The sequence below is a fragment of the Symphalangus syndactylus genome, chromosome 13 (genome assembly GCF_028878055.3).
Source record: "Symphalangus syndactylus isolate Jambi chromosome 13, NHGRI_mSymSyn1-v2.1_pri, whole genome shotgun sequence".
In the NCBI taxonomy this organism is placed as follows: domain Eukaryota; kingdom Metazoa; phylum Chordata; class Mammalia; order Primates; family Hylobatidae; genus Symphalangus; species Symphalangus syndactylus.
The window spans coordinates 49,382,877-49,396,557 of NC_072435.2; the positions used below are offsets into that span (position 1 = coordinate 49,382,877).

At 46.0% G+C, this 13,681-nt stretch overlaps 1 protein-coding gene across 10 annotated transcripts in view; it reads right to left on the reverse strand.

Moving 5' to 3' along the window:
- Window positions 1–10,676, reverse strand: part of LOC129459808 (zinc finger protein 91-like) — a 70,118-nt gene extending 59,442 nt beyond the window's left edge. For 3 of the 10 annotated variants that reach the window (XM_063616181.1, XM_063616183.1, XM_063616184.1), the window contains exons 1-2: window positions 2,056–3,755; window positions 158–263 (exon numbers count right to left, since the gene is read on the reverse strand). Coding sequence is in view for 1 of the 10 variants with exons in the window: in XM_063616179.1 (XP_063472249.1) it covers window positions 10,236–10,265 (30 nt within the window). In the remaining 9 variants the exon portion in view is untranslated. Of the gene's footprint in view, window positions 1–157; window positions 264–2,055; window positions 5,181–7,490; window positions 8,910–10,235 lie in introns of those variants that run through there. The other 7 variants (XM_063616179.1, XM_063616186.1, XM_063616189.1 and 4 more) reach the window with 6 other exon arrangements.
- Between the last annotated feature and the right edge of the window lie 3,005 nt (window positions 10,677–13,681).

The window sequence follows — 13,681 nt, forward strand, 5'->3', positions numbered from 1 at the left end:
AGACATTACTCACTTTCCTGGCCCTGGCTATGAGAGATAGTGTATCTGCTATTGGTTTATTCGAAGTGTGAAAATCATTATTGCACCTTTAAGTTTGGAAAATATATGCATCACAATCCCACCAATGAAAAGGGACTGACCAGTAGACTCACAGCACCTGCGTTTTGGGGCAGTGATATGTCACAATCTCCTCTGAGGGCAGGGACAGGGCAGAAGTGTCACACCACCTGGGTGCTCAATTAGGGATATGTTACAATCTCCTCCTGAAAGCAGAATACAGTCAGCAGAGTCACATCACCTGGATGCTAGGCCCAGTGATATGTTACAATGATCTGTGGGCAAGGACCAGGAAGGAAAGACACATCACTTGATTGCTGAGAACAGTGATTCATCACAATCTTCCCAGTGGTGAGGGTGCAGGCAGAAAAGGGGGATTAAATCTCAAAGATAATGGATACAAAGATATGTCACAAGGCCACTTATGTGCTGGGCTCAGGCAGAAGCCTCCCATCTCATGTCTGTTGAACTCAGTGATATGTCACTATACCCAAAATATGCCAGAAACAAGAAAAATAAAAGGGTCACATCACTTAGGTGATGGAAAGGAGATATGTCATAATACATCTGTGGGCAGTTCCCATGTCATAAAGTTGTATCACCTAGGTGCTGAATCCAGGCGTATGTCACAACACACAATGCATGCAGGGCTTAGGCAGAAGAGGAGAGTCACAACACATAGGTGGTGAGTCCAGCAACACATCACAATCCCTGCTTGAGCAAAGCCATAGGAAAGAGTCGCATCACCTATGTACTGGGCTCAGTAATGTGTCACACTACCTCCTTAGGAGGAGGGCCCATGCAAGACAGTCACATCACCTATGTAATGGGTTCAGCAATATGTCACAGTACCCATTCTGGCGCAAAAGAGTCACATCTTCTAAAATATGGGCAACAGAGCCAGGCTCCATCTCAAAAAAAATAAAGAGTCATATCACCTAATAAGGGGTCTCAGAGATAAGACACTATGGCCCTCATGGGTAGGGCTCAGGAAGAAGTGTGGAGTCACATAATCTTTGAGCTGGACCCAGCTATGTGTCAAAATTACTTCAGTGGGTAGGGCTCAGACCTAAGAAAAGAGTCATATCATGTAGGTACTTGGCCAAGCAATATGTCACAATCCCCACTGTGGACAGGTCCCAGGAGAAGAGTCACACAATCTCAGTAATTGGCCCAGATATATCTTACAGTGACTTTTGGGAGCCAGCAGAAGAATCTATCACCTGTATGCTAAACTCAGCAATAAGTCACTCTCTCTTCTATGGGCAAGGCCCAGGCAGGAGAGGAGAGTCAAATCACATTGGTGCTGGGCCCAAAGATATGTCACAATCTCTTTTGGGGCAATGTCCAGGTAAGAGAGTAGAGTCACATAAAATAGTCAAAAAGGGCCAAGCAAAATGGCTTACCCCTGTAATCCCAGCACACTGGGAAGTTGAGTCGGGCAGATCGGCTGAGGTCAGGGGTTTAAGACCAGTCTGGCCAACATGGTGATACCTTGTCTCTACTAAAAATACAAAAATTAGCCAGGCGTGGTGGTGCACACCTGTAGCCTCAGCTACTCAGGAGGCTGAGGCAGGAGAATCACTTGAACCCAGGAGGCAAAGGTTGAAGTAAGTTGAGATCACACCACTGCACTCCAGCCTGGGTGAAAGAGTGAGACTCTCTCTCAAAAGTAAAATTAAAATAAATAACATAAAATAAGTAAATAGTCAAAGGGCCCCACATATGTTACAATACACCTTGTAAACAGGGTCCAGGCAGGAGACTCATATCACATTTGTTCTGGGCCCAGCAATACATCACCATGCCTTCTGAGGGCAGTGCCACGACAAAAGAGTAATGTCACCTTAGTATTAGGCCTGGTGACATTTCACAGTATCCCCTACAGGCAAAACACAGGAAGAGGAGAAAAGTCACATTAGCTAGGTGCTGAGCCCAGTGATATGTCACAATCCCTTCTGTGAGCAGGGGCCAGGCAGGAGAAGAGAGTCACATTACCTGTGTGATGGGTGCAGGGTTATGTCACAATGTCCTCTGTAGGCAGGACCTAGGCAGTAGAGTCACATCACCTGGGTGTTGGACCCAGCAATATGTCACAATGGCCCACATGGACAGGGCACAGGCAGGAGACTCACATAACCTATGTGTGGGGCCCGGCGATATGACACAATGCCCCCTGTGAAAGAGCCAGGTTGGAGAGAAGATTCACACCACCTGGGTACAAGACCCAGCAATATGTCACAATGCCCGTTGTGGGAAGTGCCAAAGCAGTAGAATAGTTACATCACTTTGGTGCTGGGTCCAGTGATATGTCACAATCCCTTCTGTAAGCTAGGCAGGAGCATCAGCTCACTCTGGTGCCGGGTAAAGTCATATGTCATAATTACACCATCAAAAATGTTCAGGGATGAGATTATACATCTGGATTGGGAAGAATCAACACATCAAGAATATGACCGGGCCGGGCACAGTGGCTCCCGCCTGTAATCCCAGCACTTTGGGAGGCCTAGGCGGGCGGATCACCTGAGGTCGGGAGTTTGGATCAGCCTGACCGACATGGAGAAACCCCATCTCTACTAAAAATACAAAATTAGCCAGTGTGCTGGCACATGCCTATAATCCCAGCTACTCGGGAGGCCGAGGCAGGAGAATTGCTTGAACCCAGGAAGCGGAGACTGCAGTGAGCCAAGATCATGCCATTGCACCCCAGCCTGGGCAATGAGAGTGAAACTCCATCTCCAAAAAAAAAAAAAAAAAAAAAAAAATGACCAGACCAGGCACGGTGGCTCATGCCTGTAATCCCAACAGTTTGGGAGGCCAAGACAGGAGAATATCTGGAGCCCAGGAGTTTGAGACTATCCTGGGGGCCACATGGTGAGACAACACCTATATTAAAAAATAATAATTACAGTTAAAAAAAAAAAAAGGATATATATGACCAGAGCCTGAAAAACACAGTAAGAACACGTCTCTACTAAAAAAAAAAAAAAAGAGAAAGAAAAAGACATAGATGATTGATTGATAGAGACACACACAGATAGACAGATAGATAGATATAGATAGAACCAGTCATGGTGGCTCATGCCTGTAAGCTCAGTAATTTGAGAGGTCGAGGCCAGCAGATCGTTTGACTGCAGGAGTTTGAGATCAGCCTGGAAAACATGATGGAACCCTATCTCTACAAAAATAAAAAGTAAAATATACAAAATAAAGCGCCAGTGTGGTGGCGCATGTCTTTAGTCCCAGCTACTGGGAAGTGGGGTGTCTGAGACGGGAGGATCACCCGAGCCCAGCGAGGTCGAGGCTGCAGTGAGCTGTGATCATGCACCTGCACTTTAGCCTGGGTGAAAGAAATCTAAAACAACAGCAACTTCAGTGTACAGGAAGGAGCACGAGAGACAAAGAGAAAAAAAGAAAAAAACAACAGAACTCAATGTACTGTGAAAACAAACTCAAAGTGGGGCTAAAAAAAAAGAAAAAGAAAAAGAAACAGAAAGATCCGGAGAGTCCCAGCTATTTCGGAGGCCAAAATAAGAGGATCACCTGGATGAGCCTAGGAAGGTGAAGAGCGCAGTGAGCCATCATTTAACGCCTCTGCTGGACCAAAGTTATACTGTCCCGGCGAGAGCCATCTGGTCCACCTTAAACATTTCCAGCTGGCGACCAAGTCCTACGCTCGTGGCCCACATCCTGTACAGCTGGTGGCCAGAAAGAGAAGCCAGCTGGTGGTGGAGGCAGAAGCAGATGCCCACTGTGTCTACCCTACAGGCCATGTATGGCACTCGTGGCCTGAAGCTGTCCCCGTTGGAACCTTATTTCCCCTAAGGCGGCCCACTTCCACAGCCAGCCTCTAAGTCCGCCGACCTTCCTTCCTAAGCTTTGAATCCCTGGTCCACCCAAACGAGAGGCCAGCAGCCACGACTACTGGCCACAGCTCGCCACCCACATCTGGTCACCCGGCGGCCAGACCGAGAAGCCACCGTGTCCACCCTGCAGGCCATGTGTGGCACTCGCCCCTGAAAATGTCCCTCTGGCGTCTAAGTCTGCGAGCTTCCCATCACTCCCTGGGTGACAGAGCCAGACTCCATCTTAGAAAAAAAAAAAAAAAAAGAAGATGGAGAAGAAAGAAGGGAGGGAGGGAGGGAGGAAGAGAGGAAAAGGAAGAATGGAAAGGAAAAAGAAGAAAAGAGGACAGAGCACGGTGGCTCAAACCTGTAATCTCAACACTTTGGGAAGCTGAAATGGGAGAACAGCTTGAGCACAGAGTTTTGACACCAGCCCTGGGAACACATAGCAGAAGGAAAGGAGGAAGGAGAGAAGAAAGAAAGGTAGGAAGGAAGGAAAAATAAAACCAAAAAAGTTCAAGGAACATCACTTGCACTGATGATCAAAGGTCAATTCCTGGTCAATAAAAGGAAACAAGCCTGTTTAAGATAAATTCCCCTATACTCTGTTGTACCTACTCCTTGCCCTCTGCCTCAGGCTTATAGAACAGCTGCCTTCAGCTATTCTTCCAGGAGGCTTTGCAAAACCTTCGACTAGAAATACAAAAATTAGGCGGGCGTCGATGTGCCTGCTTGTAGTCCCAGCTACTAGGGAGGCTGTGGCAGGAGAATCGCTTGAATCTGGGAGACTGAGGTTGCAGTGAGCCGAGATCATGCCACTGTACTACAGCGTGAGTAACAGAATGAGACCCTGGCTCAAAAGATAAAAATAAAAATAAAAAAATAACTTCTTACCTAAATCTAGATTCATCATATTTTACAAAATCTAGAAACAACCTCAGAACAATAACAACTCCATTCCCAGAAAGAGCCTCCCAACCCCACCTTTGTGCCAATCCCAACTGCATCTGCCTGTGGATTTCAAGGTTTTCAGGGCTCTGTGGTTTCTCTAAGTATAAAGGCTCTGTCCATGGCTATTGTGAGCAGGCCAGGACATCTGCAGGGGAGGCTCCTCAGGCAGAACAGCTGCTTTTTCAATGATCTCCCTTTGCAGGCAAAACTATCCTTAGCTTGCAGTCACTGAGTTCAGGCTTCTACTTCCCAGTCAGGATTATTCACTTAGTTTGAAATAAGAAAATGACCAATGTAAGGCCAGACTTGATGACTCACGCCTGTAATCGCAATACTTTGGAAGGCTGAGGCAGGTGGATCACTTGAGGTCAGGAGTTCTAGACCAGCCTGGCTAACATGGTGAAACACTATCTCTACTAAAAATACAAAAATTAGCCGGACGTGGTGGCATGCGCCTGTAATCCCAGCTATTCAGAAGGCTGAGGCACGAGATTCCCTTAAAACTGGGAAGAGCAGGTTGCAGTGAGCCAAGATTGTGCCACTGCACCCCAGCCTGGGTGATAGAGTGAGACTCAGTCTCAAAAATAAAAAAAAAATTAAAAATAAAAAATGACCAATGTTTCAAAAAAGTGCAAAATCACTCCAACACACTGTTTATAGAATAGTGTAAGGAAATTCTAAGACTTAAATTTTCAACTACAATATAAAAAGCTTAAGTAAGGCTGGGCATGGTGGCTCACACCTGTAATCCCAGCAGTTTGGAAGGCCGAGGCAAGAAGATCACCTGAGGTCAGGAGTTCAAGACCACCCTGGCCAACATGGTGAAACCCATCTCTACTAAAAATACAAAAATTAGATGGGCGTGGCAGCCGGCAACTGTAATCCCAGCTACTAGGGAGGCTGAGGCAAGAGAATCGCTTGAAATCAGGAGGCAGAGGTTGTACTGAGCTGAGATTGTGCCAATGCACTCTAGCCTGGGCAACAGAGCAAGACTCCATCTCAAAAAAAAAAAAAAGTATCTGTCCTTTTCAGATGATAATCTCATTTAACTATTTCCATGATAGATAATTTAATAAACAATCATATGTGAACATTTCTAGAAGATGTCAAGTTCCATCTCATAAAATTTAGCATTAAACTTGGACATCTAGACAACAGAATACAGAACAGAGATACCCATCGTTACAAATTCTAGACCCTGCAAAAAAGAGGAGCTGATGGTTTGAGAAATATATACAATGCACCAATTAATCTATACATTTGCTTGTGGAAATATATTCACTTTGCATAGCCATAATGAAAAAAAGATTTTTCCTATTTCTTTTCTCTGGTAGCATTCCCAAAGCAAAGCCCTGGGTTCCATTTAAAATCACGCAACCAGGAAAAGCAGACATGAGAAACTTACTACACTCACTCTGGAGAAAATAAAGGTCAACAAGAATCTTTAATACATAAAATATATGAGTAGATTTTTCTGAAATATACCTTTCATAGTCTGACTTTTTAAGCATCTTTTAAACTCTTCTGATAAAATGTAATTTACAGTTATTAAAAAACTGAAATAGAAATACGTAAAAATGTCCGGGCGCGGTGGCTCACGCTTGTAATCCCAGCACTTTGGGAGGCCGAGGCGGGCAGATCACGAGGTCAGGAGATCGAGACCACGGTGAAACCCCGTCTCTACTAAAAAATACAAAAAATTAGCCGGGCGTGGTGGCAGGCGCCTGTAGTCCCACCTACTCGGAGAGGCTGAGGCAGGAGAATGGCGTGAACCCGGGAGGCGGAGCTTGCAGTGAGCCGAGATTGCGCCACTGCACTCCAGCCTGGGTTACAGAGCAAGACTCCGTCTCAAAAAAAAAAAAAAGAAATACGTGAAAAAATCTTTCTAAGGTAAAAAACTCAGGAAGAGGCACATGCCACAATGCCTGACTAATGTTTTTGTATTTTTAGTAGAGATGGGGTTTCACCATGTTGGCCCAGCTGGAAATAATTTTTTACTCTGGGGCCAGATGTGGTGGCTCATGCCTGTAATCCCAGCTATTTGGGAGGCTGAAGTGAGAGAATCGCTAGGAGGCAGAGGTTGCAGTGAGCCGAGACTGCACCACTGCACTTTAGCCTGGGCAACAGAGCAAGACTGTCTCAAAAAAAAAAAAAAGCATACTCTGCACCAGCAGCATTAACACAAAAAGTTCTAGTAAACCCTGACACCCACTCAAATGTCACCTCCTCTATAAAGCCCTCCTTGATTTTCCCACTGCCATGTCACTGGCAGAATTGATCACTATTACCATTTAGTTCCTCAATATTTTATAAGTCTTTTTATGTACAAGGGTTATTCTCCAGAATAAATTAATCATTTACACACCTATCCATGCTAATGGGCTATAAACTCCCACGGGGCAGGTATGTTGAACCCTGTTCATCTGTGTAATCCAAATGTCTGATACTTAATAGGTGTCATATACACATAAAATCAAAATGCTGTCAGGGAATTATTGGAAAAGCTACCAAGTTCTTTTTTTTTTTTTTAACTTTTAAGTTCAAGGGTATATGTTCAAGTTTTTTACATAGGTAAATGTGTGTCATGGGGGTTTGTTGTGCAGATTATTTCATCACCCAAGTATTAAGGCCTAGTACCCATTAGGTATTTTTTCTGATCTTCTCCCTCCTCCAATAGGTCCCAGTATGTGTTCCCATCATTTGACTCTCACTTATAAGTGAGAATATGTAGTAGTTTGTTTTGCTTTTTTTTTTTGAGATGGAGTTTCACTCTTGTCACCCAGGCTGGAGTGCAGTGGCACTATCTCAGCTTGCTGCAACCTCTGCCTCCCGGGTTCAAGAGATTCTCCTGCCTCAGTCTCCTGAGTAGCTGGGATTACAGGCATCTGCCACCACGCCTGGCTAATTTTTTGTATTTTTAGTAGAGATGAGGTTTCACCATGTTGCTCAGGCTGGTATCAAACTCCTGACCTCAGATGATCCACCTGCCTTGGCCTCCCAAAGTGCTGGAATTACAGCTGTGAGCCACCGCATCCAGCCAGTATTTAGTATTCTATTCCTCTGATAGTTTACTAAGAATAATGTCTTATGGCTCTATCCATGTTCCTGCAAAGGACATGATCTCATTTTAATGGGTGCACAGTACTCTGTGGTGTATATATACTACACTTTCTTTAACAAGTCTATCATTAATAGGCATTTAGGTTGATTCCATGCCTTTGCTATTGTGAATTGTGCTGCAATGCACATACGCATGCGTCTTTATAATAGAATGATTCATATTGCTTTGGGTAAATACCCAATAATGGATTGCTAGGTCAAATGGTATTTTGTTTCTAGGTCTTCAAGGAGTTGCCACACTGCCTTCCATAATGGTTGAACTAATTTACACTCCCACCAACAGTGTATACGCGTTCTTTTGTGAAAAAATAATTTTAATTTTCTAAGAGGTTAGCTTTCTAAGACAAATGGTATGCAAGGAAACTTTCCACAGGCCTAGGCCATCCAGCTGCTCTTCTGAGAGGCTACACTCTTACTCGTCAGGCTGTCCTCTAAGAGATGACCCAAGGGATGATATTCATTAGACACTCCAAGAGATATGGCCACTGTGGGCATCTTGGGTTATCCCTGACAGTTCTGAAAATCATGGACAAGAAAAGACTGGAGGGCTGCCACAAAGGGCCCTGGAATTTCTCCAAAGCAAAACTTCAACCGAAAGACCTACTAATAAGGTGTGTGCACCAGGGAAGATAAAAGGATAGTCACAGAGATTTTTTTTCTTTTTAACAGTGGAGTTCCAGAGGATTATTTTCTCACTTAAAATGTTTACAGACTTCGGAGGTTGAGGCAGGTGGATCACCTGAGGTCAAGAATTCAAGAGCTGCCTGGCCAACATGAGGAAACCCCGTCTCTCCTAAAAATACAAAAATTAGCCGGGCACGGTGGTGGGAGCCTGCAACCGCAGCTACTTGGGAGGCTGAGGCATGAGAATCGCTTGAACCTGGGAGGCGGGGATTGCACTGCTCTCCAGCCTGGACAACAAGAGTGAAACTCCATCTGCAAAAAAAAAAAAAAAATTGTATACAGATGAACAATTATTTTCAAACCTGCCATCCACTGCTGTGTAAAAACATGATTAACAATTAAAACACTGTGTTTGAAATGTAAAATAAAGGAAAAATAGTTGATAGTGTTGTAAATTGGAGAGAGGAAGTTGTCCTCATTTCCACTTTTGAGAATGTAGGAACAAAGGTGGAAATTTATAATTTTACTGCAAGCCTGAGTTAAGCTAGGGTAAGAGGGTAGTGGATTAGAAGTCCTGCTTGCCATACATTAGGAAGTCACAGAGGAAAACCAGTCTTCCTGTGGAGTGTTAATTAAAAAGCAGGAAATTAGACTGAAGGGTCTCCAGTGCCCTGTGTTCATAAGTAAAAAATGTAAAACCTACCTCGAATCCATTTCTTATAAATTATTTTAGGCAGAAACAAAATTCAGGCTTGACCTGCAATTAACCTCTGATTACATAACCAGGAAATTTCCACCCGAATCATACAAATAAGGTGACTACATAACTGTAACCAATTCTTGAATTTGGTTTGCCTTCTCACACGCCCTTTATAAAACCCTTCCATTTTTGTCTTTCAGGTGGCTCACATATTATGGCTGGGTGCTTTCCATTTCACTAATCACTGCTCAAATAAACTCGTTAACGTTTTAACATTGACTCCCTTCACTTTATAAGAGAAGAGGCCGGGCGCGGTGGCTCATGCTTGTAATCTTAACACTTTGGGAGGCCGCGGCGGGCGGATCACTTGGGTCCAGGGGTTCCAGACCAGCTTCCACCGCGGCGAAACCACTTCTCTACTAGAAATACAAAAATCAGCCAGGCGTGGTGGTGCAGGTCTTTAATCCCAGCTTCTCCGGGGGCTTAGGCACGAGAATCGCCTGAACCTGAGAGGCGGAGGTTGCAGTGATCACGCCATTGCACTCCAGCCTGGGCGACAGAGCAAGACTTTGTCTCAAACACACCAACAAAATGTTTAACAAAAGAGACTGGGAGCCCCACCGGCCACAGCTCCTCCTACGCACACGCGAGTCGGGATTCTGCCCTGATGACCCGCCTGGCATCCCTGAAAAATCTGGGAAATACTCGGGGCTGCGTGCAGAACTGCCCAGGGAGCTCCAGACAGGGCGCCGCAGGGACTGGGCGGGACGCGGGGGTCATAGCTGCGGGCCCAGCCACCATCTTGCGGCCAGAGGGACCTGGGGCGGAGCTGCGCCAGCAGGGACTCAGGTCGGCAACCCAGGAGCGGTGAGGAGGCCAGTCCCGTAGGTTTCTCAGCCAGCTCTCCCTTCTCGGGATGCCCAACCCAGCACACTCACCCTTTCCCACCTTCTAGGATGTCCTGGCATCTTAGCCGTGCACGTCCCAGGACCTGCAGATCACAGGGCAACAGCCTGTCACCGGCTGGGGGGAGGGGGGGCAGAGGTGGAGGACGTTGAACAGCAGAAAGGGATCCCAAGTTCTGGCTGCAGCCAGAGACAAAAGCCCCGCCAATGCCGGATGCCACGCCCTCCTCTCCAACTGCGCCACTGATTCGATAAAGCACCAGCACTCGCCCCGTACCACTCCCTCCACCCCCAGGAAAACAGGCTAAAGCAGGGAGGGTCAACCATAGGGAATTACAGCCAATTAAGAAGTAAGCTGAGAGGCCGGGGCGCGGTGGCTCACGCTTGTAATCCCAGCACTTTGGGAGGCCGAGGCGGGCGGATCACGAGGTCAGGAGATCGAGACCACGGTGAAACCCCGTATCGACTAAAAATACAAAAAAAATTAGCTGGGCGTGGTGGCGGGCGCCAGTAGTCCCAGCTACTCGGAGAGGCTGAAGCAGGAGAATGGCGTGAATCTGGGAGGCGGAGCTTGCAGTGAGCCGAGATCGCGCCACTGCACTCCAGCCTGGGTGACAGAGCGAGACTCCGTCTCAAAAAAAAAAAAAAGTAAGCTGAGACTTGAAATGGACTTGCTCTTTGCCTTACCTGGGTCTGCTTGTATAATGCATCTTATTTGCTACTTCAGGGTAAGAAAAGAACATTTGGACTATTTTTGTTTGTTTGAGACTGAGTTTTTTTGCTCTTATTGCCCAGACTTGAGTGCAATGGTGTGATCTTGGCTCACTGCAACCTCTGCCTCCCAGGTTCAAGGGATTCTCCTGCCTCAGCCTCCCGAGTAGCTGGGATTACAGGCGCCCACCACACCCAGCTACTTTTTGTATTTTTAGTACAGACGGGGTTTCGCCATGTTGGCCAGGCTGGTCTCGAACTCCTGACCTCAGGTGATCCGCCCGCCTCAGCCTCCCAAAGTGCTGGGATTACAGGCGTGAGCCACCGTGCTCGGCCCATTTGAACATATTTTAACAACTTTTTAATCATTTTGATAATGCAGGAAAGACCCTCATCCCATCCCTGAGCCCCTCTCTCACCATGCTGTGCCACACTGTTGACCACATTGTGGGATGGCCATTAGGAATGGGGCAGGGGTGGGGGAAAGCGGTGGCTGAGAATGGTTTAGCAAAAATTATGTTACCCAAATTTGTTCATTTTAGAAAGGCTCCTCAATCATTCTGTGTGAAGTGTGAATTCCAGGGTAATTGTGCCCTGACTGCACTGCATCTCAATCTGACTTCTCTTAAAATTTTAAAATCACTGGATTACTCTCACTAATGGGGTATTTTATTTTCTATTTTATTTCTATTTGAAAATGGCCAACTGTCCTTTGTGGGTGTCCTGATTTGATTTGCTGGTTTAGACCCTGGAGGTAAGGGTGAGGAAATATTGGGCCACATCAGAATACCTTATTCTCATTTAGAGAATATATAGGAATTTTTTTTTTTTTTTGAGACAGAGGTTTGCTTTTGTTGCCCAGAAGGGAGTGCAATCGTGTGATCTTGGCTCACTGCAGCCATCTTCTCCCGGGTTCAAGCGATTCTCCTGCCTCAACCTCCCGAGTAGCTGGGATTACAGGCTCCCACCACCATGCCCTGGGTCTGTCAGGGTTTCATCATATTGGCCAGGCTGGTCTTAAACTCCTGACCTCAGGTGATCCACCCGTCTTGGCCTCCCAAAGTACTGGGAATACAGGCATGAGCCACCCCGCCCAGCCAGGAATTTCTTCATAATATATAAGTGTTCTCAATACCCATGATACATATATATATATATATTTTTTTTTTTTTGAGATGGTGTTTTGCTTTTGTTACCCAGGCTGGAGTGCAATGGCACGATCTCAGCTCACCTCAAGCCCCACCTCACGGGTTCAAGCGATTGTCCTGCCTCAGCCTCCCAGCCTCCCAGCCTCCCGAGTAACAGGGATTATAGGAATGCACCACCACGCCCGGCTAATTTTGTATTTTTAGTAGAGATGGGGTTTCTCCATGTTGGTCAGGCTGGTCTTGAACTCCTGACCTCAGGTGATCCACTGACCTCGGCCTCCCAAAGTGTTGGGATTACAGGCGTTTGCCACTGTGCCCGGCCAATATCATTATATTTAACAGTGATAGCTTACAGGGCAGGAAGGGGACACATATGACACAACCTTAGAATTTTAATTTGGTCGTAAGTTTTTTTGTTTCGTTTTTGGAGACAAGGTATTACTCTGGTGCCTAGGCTGGAGTACAGTGGCACAACCATAGCTCATAACTTGGTTGTAACAGTTCCTTAAAAAATATTTTTGGCTAAGTTTGATGGCTAACACCTGTAATCCAAACACTTTGGAAGACCATGGTGGAATGATTGCTTAAGCCCAGGAGTTCAAGACCAGTCTGGGCGACGTAGTGAGATTCAGTCTCAACAAAAATTTTAAAAATTGGCCTCATGTGGTGTTGCATGCTTGTAGTCCCAGCTACTTGAAAGGCTGAGGTGGAAGCATCACTGGAGGTTGAGGCTGCAGTGACCCATCATTCAGCCTACACTCCAACCTGGGTGACAGAGTGTACACACACACACACACACACACAGACACATACATATATATGTACCCTATATATAAAATCAAAATAATATGTATGTTGAAAGAAATTCAAGCACAGAAGAAAAGTGAAACACCCTGGTTGGGAATGTGGTAAAAGATGAGTATGGTTCTTACAGCTCAGTGAGACTTGTTTTTCCATCTTGAGGAACTGCTCTCCCACACTGAAACAACAACCCAGCACATGCCATTTCTCACACTGTTTATACTTTGCTCAAAGGCAGCAGAAATAGGCCAACATCATGGTTTCTGACATGGAAGTCTATTCCCCACTGAGACCTTTTAAAAATGTTATTATCTTGGAGCCGGGCGCGGTGGCTCACGCTTGTAATCCCAGCACTTTGGGAGGCCGAGGAGGGTGGATCACGAGGTCAGGAGATCGAGACCACGGTGAAACCCCGTCCCTACTAAAAAATACAAAAAAAATTAGCCGGGCGTGGTGGCAGGCGCCTGTAGTCCCAGCTACTCGGAGAGGCTGAGGCAGGAGAATGGCGTGAACCCGGGAGGCGGAGCTTGCAGTGAGCCGAGATTGCGCCACTGCACTCCAGTCTGGGTGACAGAGCGAGACTCCGTCTCAAAAAAAAAAAAAAAAAAAAGTTATTATCTTAAGCCCTCTTCCTTCTAATAAAGTCTATACAAATACACACATAGAAGCCTGAAACTACTCTAAATAAAATATCAGGTTTTAAAAATCCCATAAAGAAACAAGCAAACACAAAATCAGCCACTTTGATTGAGGAGAGAGTGGGATGGAGGGGGTTAGGAGGCTGCCCGCATCACCTCCAGGCTCCACGTGGAGGAGCAG